The 6,605-nt window shown below is 49.7% G+C and overlaps 1 protein-coding gene across 27 annotated transcripts in view; it reads right to left on the minus strand.

The window, feature by feature from the left end:
- The window catches only part of MAP4 (microtubule associated protein 4), a 178,966-nt gene extending 174,101 nt beyond the window's left edge, over positions 1-4,865 (minus strand). For 10 of the 27 annotated variants that reach the window (XM_048226771.2, XM_044384813.3, XM_057312033.1 and 7 more), the window contains exon 1: positions 4,350-4,538. Coding sequence is in view for 2 of the 27 variants with exons in the window: in XM_048226770.2 (XP_048082727.1) it covers positions 4,350-4,684 (335 nt within the window). In the remaining 25 variants the exon portion in view is untranslated. Of the gene's footprint in view, positions 1-3,495; positions 3,806-4,349 lie in introns of those variants that run through there. The other 17 variants (XM_048226779.2, XM_044384819.3, XM_048226778.2 and 14 more) reach the window with 6 other exon arrangements.
- Positions 4,866-6,605: the final 1,740 nt, after the last annotated feature.

Raw genomic sequence — 6,605 nt, forward strand, 5'->3', positions numbered from 1 at the left:
AAAACACACTTTCTCCCTCTCCCTCTGCGCCCCCCCCCCAAAATAAATAAACAAAAATGTAACGACAAAACGTAACAATTCCCATTAGGTCTGTGTCAAGAGATTAGCCTAGAGAGCTCTAAAAAGGTGGTGAATATGATCCCTCATGTATGTCAGTTTAAACCCTTTCTTGACCATAATTGTCCTCAACTAATTCCTAACAGTAAGTCCACAGAAACCTAGTTCTAAAAGTGCCATTTAGGGGGGTGCCTGGGTGGCTCAGTCGTTAAGCGTCTGCCTTCCGCTCAGGGCGTGATCCCGGAGTTCTGGGATCGAGCCCCACGGCAGGCTCTTCCGCTATGAGCCTGCTTCTTCCTCTCCCACTCCCCCTGCTTGTGTTCCCTCTCTCTCACTGGCTGTCTCTGTCTGTGTCAAATAAATAAATAAAATCTTAAAAAAAAATTAAAAATTAAAAAATTAAATAAAAGTGCCATTTAGAGGGGCGCCTGGATGGCTCATTCGTTAAGCAGCTGCCTTCGGCTCAGGGCCTGATCCCAGGGTCCTAGGATTGAGCCCCGCATTGGGCTCCCTGCTCCACTGGGAGCCTGCTTCTCCCTCTCCCACTCCCCCTGCTTGTGTTCCCTCTCTCAATGGCTGTCTCTCTCTCTGTCAAATAAATTTTTTAAAAAATCTTATTAAGGGGCGCCTGGGTAGCGCAGTCGTTAAGCGTCTGCCTTCGGCTCAGGGCGTGATCCCGGCGTTCTGGGATCGAGCCCCACATCGGGCTCCTCGGCTGGGAGCCTGCTTCTTCCTCTCCCTCTCCCCTGCTGTGTTCCCTCTCTCACTGGCTGTCTCTCTGTCACATAAATAAATGAAATCTTTAAAAAAAAAAAAAAATCTTTTAAAAAAAAGTGCCATTTAGAAGAACAAAGTGAAATTAGTGTCATTTACTCGATTTCCTTTTCAAATTGACCAAATCAAATGAACCACCAGATGACTTCCATTAGGTCAAAATGTTCCTCAGATTTCCTTGCTTTTTAAGGAAAAATGAAACCGACACATCAATTAACCATGCTTAATTTTTAAAAAAAGAAGAAGTGGGAGCACCTGGGTGGCTCAGTCATTAAGTGTCTGCCTTCAGCTCAGGGCGTTCTGGGATCGAGCCCCACATCAGGCTCCTCCGCTGGAAGCCTGCTTCTTCCTCTCCCACTCCCCCTGCTTGTGTTCCCTCTCTCGCTGTCTCTCTCTCTCTGTCAAATAAATAAATAAAATCTTAAAAAAAAAAAAAAAAAAGGAAAAAAGAAGAAGAAGGGGGGCGCGTGGCTGGCTCAGTTGGTGGACCGAACATGCAACTCTAGAACTCAGGGTCCTGAGTTTGAGCCCCATGTTGGGGGTAGAGATTACTTTAAAAAAATAATTTAAAAAAAAAGAAAAAAGGTTAAGCGTCTGCCTTCCGCTCAGAGTCCTGGGATTGAGCCCTGCATTGGGCTCCCTGTTCTGCTGAAGCCTGCTTCCTCCTCTCCCACTCCCCCTGCTTGTGTTCCCTCTCTCGCTGGCTGGCTATCTCTCTCTCAAATAAATTTAAAAATCTTAAAATAAATAAATTAATTAACGTAATTATAAAAAAAAAAGAAGAAAAAAAAGGAAGAGAAGGAGGAAGAGAAGGAGAAGGAAGAAGATGCCCTATATTTGAAGGGTCAACAGCAAAAACTTCAAGAGACAAAGGATGGATCAATTGGGAAAAAGAACAAGACACTGAAATCAGGAAGAACTCTCTGACTAAAGCTAAGTCACCTATCCTGACGTGGGTGAGAAGTTCAAATCACACAAGCCCCCCCCCCATACAAGGGAACGCTCACTTCCACAAACACCCCCACCCGATAACCAAAATTAAAACCACAAGGCAGGATCTTTCCCAGTTCTCAATCCATTTCGAGCAAGCTTGGGAAACCTGTCCTACTCTCTCCTGAAAGCCAGAGTATGTAATTAATAAAAAGTTTTCATATCCTCAAGAAAAATAAAAAATAAAAAGAGCTAAGCCACCTAGAGATAAGAAAATCCAGGTGCTTCCTTCACTGTCAGCAAACAATGGAAAATGACTTTTTAATATGTAATGTAAACTTACTTGTAAACTTGCGAATTTTAACACAGGTTAAACAGGCTGAGATGACAAATATATGAAGAGATGACTTAAAAAAAAAACCAGACAAGGTGGGAAAATGTTTTTAGAATCTTCCCAGCACTGTCAAAATTAATAAATTTGTTCATACAATGGGAAAAGCAGCAAGATTCACTAGGATTCAGTAACTTGGTTAAAACATCCCCTAAGAACATCCAGGGCCCTTAGTTCCCATTCTATAATCAATGGCCTTTTTATTACTGATTTGGCTGCCCAGAAACAAAGGAGGTGTCCTAGCCAATGGATAATTAATTCCAATTGTGTACATGGCACTTTATACTTTCAGTGTAAATAAACTGGTATCTGGTTTATCAGTTTCTGGTGAGATTACTTTGCATGAATAAATTCTCGAGCGCTTGAGTCACCCCTGTGTGAACCAAAAATTTCGTGTTTCTGAACTCCTGGCGGGGGGGGGGGGGGTAGTGAGAGAGGCCTTGATGTGGATGTCAGTTCTGCCACATTACTATCTGTGTGACCCTTACTCCTGTTAGTCTCAACTTCCCCATCTGTAAACAAATACCTCAAATACCTACAACTAGGGCCTGGAGGATGGCAAGTGCTCAAAAGGTGATAGTGTTATTATTTTTAAGCCAAACTGGAGAGGAAAAGTACCACTGATACAGAAACATTTCACTAGAAAAGGAGTAGTCTGGACCATCAAACCACTGCATTGGAAAGACACCCCCTGAAGACAGAGGTCCCATCCCAGAGAGGTGAGGAGAGCAAAGTTAAAAAGTTGCAAGTAAAGTACCGGCTGCACTGTACAATTCTCACTTAGCAACTCCAATGTTGTCTACCAAACACCCAGCCGGTAATACTTAGAGCATGACAACTGTTCACTCTAAATCCATGTGCTCAGCTTGGATTCAGGACTGATTTATAAAAATAGCTGTTGCTGCTGCTCTTTGAATCTCTTTGAGCTGATGACTGGGCAGTGTTACCCTATAGGCCTAGAGCAGCTGTATTCCCTCACCACACCCATTTCTCTGCCTACCCAGCCGAGCTGACGGCACCCCCCTCCCATCTCTGCAGCATACTATTCTCCCTCTTCCTGGGCTGAGTGAGCAAATTACAAGCACAAATATCCCCTGATGCAATGCCACAACCATCCCTGGGAAAGAGCAGAGGCAGTTGCCAAAAGCGCAGCAGCAGGGAAACGGGCGGGACACACACACACACACACACACACACACACACACGCACACAGAGCAAGAAACACTGCAATGCTATGCAGCCAGGGAGAGCGAATCGAGAGGCCCTGGGGAGCAACAGTGCAACCGAACCAGAGGAGGGAAAGGAGAAAGGGGGTTTCCAGGAGAAAGCTGGGTAACACTAACCTTCCCGAGAAGCACGTTTCACACCGGGTCTGGGTGCTAAGGCACAAACCTAAGCGTAACGACTGCCTCCTCCCAAAAGCAGCAAATGCATTTAATTTACACGTTCCTGGGTGGAAGCAAAAAACCCCCAACGTTCCCGCACAGGGTAATTTCACCAAAAAAGAGCTCAGGCAACACACCAGCGGAGAATCTGGTCCAAGTGCTAAGTCACAATCTCGGTTCTGGGTAACGTTTCCAACTGCCCCCTCCCGGTCCCTGTCCCAATCCTCCCATCCCCACCCTTGCTGCGACGTCTTCGCCCTCCCGCAGCCAGACACACGCCAGCCCCCAACAGTGCCGGAGGGAACGCGCACACGGAGCCCACACTGGGGCCCGGTTCTCCAGACCGCCCCTCAGCCCCGCCCGTAACCCCAGACTCGGCACTCTCTCTAGCTCAAATCAGCCCCACCTCAACTGACCCCCCAAAGTCTCACGGAACGACCTTTGAGTTTTCCTACGTCCCCGGGCCCCACCCAGGGCCCCAGACCGCAGCCGACCCTCTCTCCGCAAGCGCAGCCCCATCCTGAGCCTGAAGCATGCCGCTCGGCCCCACGCTGCAGACGCCCGAAGCCCCGGTCCTCTCAGCCCGCTCCGCCCCGAGGGGCCCCCGGATAGCACCCCAAAGCCTCGGAAGATCACGCCCGCAGGCCCCCAGCCCCGCCGCCCCCGCGTCCCGCAGGCCCGCGGCCACCGCCCTTCTCCGCCTCGGGCGGGCCCTGCGGGGTCCCGAGCGGCCGCGGGGCGCGGCTCGGGCAGCCCCCGGGACAGTGGGGAGGCCGCCCCTCCGATCGGGCCCCGCCTGTCGCCGCACCTACCCGCCGCCGCCGCGCCGGAGCCGAAGCCGGAGGGAGCCGGGAGAGGGCCGGGAGGAGCCGGGAGGAGCCGGGAGAAGTCGGGAGGAGCCGGAGCCACCAGGCGAGCCCGTGGGGCGGGGCGCAGGGAGGCGGCCGCTTCCTCGTCGCCCTCTTGAGGGCCGGCGCGTGGGAGGAGCGCCGCCACCGCCTATCCCGCGGGCTCCGCTGCTCCGACCAATAAGCGCGGCGAGGAGGCGGGCGGAGGGCTGTAGCAGGCCAATGGGCGCAGGCCCCGCCGCCTCGACCTCGCCGCGGTAGCGGCGCGAGCGGAGGGCGGTTGGCGGCGAGGTACGCATGGGGGCTTCAGACTCCCGCCTCCCGCCCGCCAGCGCCCGGGCGGTCGGCGGGTAGAGTGACGGCCGCCGTGGCTCTGTGGTGGACGTCTATTCCTTTCAGAACTTGGGTGCTTAGAGCGGGGAGGACGCAAGCGGCCGGACACACGCGGCCGGGGCCCGGGTCTCCCCGCCCGCGGGGCCTGCGGGCTCTGTGATGTAACCTGGGCGGGGCGCGGGGCGGGGCCTAGGGCGCGGGCCAGCTGGTCGCGGGAAGGAACCGTGGGGGGACGGGGACGCGGGTGTGGGGCCCCTCCAGGACTGCCCTGCAGCCAGCCACAAGTGACGTGGCTGGTCCAAGTTGACGTGTGCTGTGGGTGTAGAATACACATCGGATTTCCGAGGCTTAGTACCAAAAAATATATCTCATTCATAATTTTATAAATTTTATTATAAACTGGATAACTAATTACAAAATTGATTACAGTTTTAGATATATTTGGTTAAAGAAAACATTTAAAATAATTTCATGGGGTTTTTTTGTTGTTGTTTTGTTGTTGTGTTGTTGTTTGCCTTTTAAAATGTGGCCACTAGAAAACTTAAAATTAGTGTTTGGGTCACGTTATACTTCTGGATACCAGTAGTCCAGAAGGAAAAGTGATGGCTAATGCCCACTGAGTACTTATTATATCCAGGCACGCTCGTGTAAGTATGTGACACCTAAGAATTCACTTAGCTGTCACAACAATGCCCTACAATTGGTGTTAATGTCCCCATTCTCATTTTACAGATGAGAAACACAGCAGTTTGGTAGTTGACGTAATGACAGCAAGCCAGCAATCGACAGAGTAGTGCTTTAACTTAGGCAACCAGGCACTGGGGCCATGTAGTCAGCCTGTAGAGCAGGCTGGTTACCAGAAAGAACACTGGACTTGGTTGAAAGCTCTGCTCCTTTGTGTGTAACCGTAGGGAAGTTAAGCTTCAGTTACCTTAGTAAAAATGAGATAATGCATCACCTGCCTCTGTCATAGTCCCTATTCGGGTGACCTAGAAGTAGCATAGCGAGGTAGTTAAACTTGGACTCTGGACCCTGAATCCCTGTGTACAAATCTGGGAACTGCTGCTTGCAAGTTATGTGAGCTTGTGGGAGATATTTAATCTCTCTGTACCTCAGTTTCCTCAACTGTAAAATGGGTAATAGTGGCACCTACTTTATTAGGGTTGTTAGGTGGACTACATGTGTTGATACATATAAAGTACTTAGATTGGTGCCTAGCACTTAGCAAGCATTTACAGAGTATTACTCATACTATGAAGGAGTATTTATAGCCTATACAAATACGAAGGAATGAACAGTAGAAAGTTAAGTGGAAAAGGCAGAGTACTACGAATTTGGAGCCCTGGAAAGAACTTTAGGCCAGCCACAGAGAACTGAAATGACTGATCTAGGTCGCAGACCAATTCATAAGGCAGGTGTTGTGCGACCAAACTCAAAGCTTTTCCCCTCTTTCACACCCGGACTCCAAAGCAGGGGAACTGCCATTGCAAGCCTGAATTCATTCATCCAACAGACGGTGAATGAGTACCAGCATATCAGGAAGGGCCGCATGGGGAGGGTCATTTATAAAAAAGTAAATAAAATAGACTTCCTGTCCTAGTGAAAGTAGCATTACTATATACCAAAGCCCACAGATTTTTGTCCAAGCAGGACCCTAACTGTTGTAAGGGAAACACACAGGTGGGAACTAAAAAAGTTACTCTGATCCTTCCTCCTGCCTCGAGTAACCAGCCTCAGTGTCCGTCCCAGGCTTCAAGAGTGGAATTAGCTTTGACCTCCTTAAGTGAAATGGCTAGGAAAATTCAAAAGTGTTGGAATTTTCCTTTCCTTCTTTAAGGTAATAAAGTCACCATGTTATGTGTATCTCAGGATAGTCACTCAAGAGTC

This window comes from Ursus arctos, unplaced genomic scaffold (genome assembly GCF_023065955.2).
Source record: "Ursus arctos isolate Adak ecotype North America unplaced genomic scaffold, UrsArc2.0 scaffold_14, whole genome shotgun sequence".
NCBI lineage: Eukaryota > Metazoa > Chordata > Mammalia > Carnivora > Ursidae > Ursus > Ursus arctos.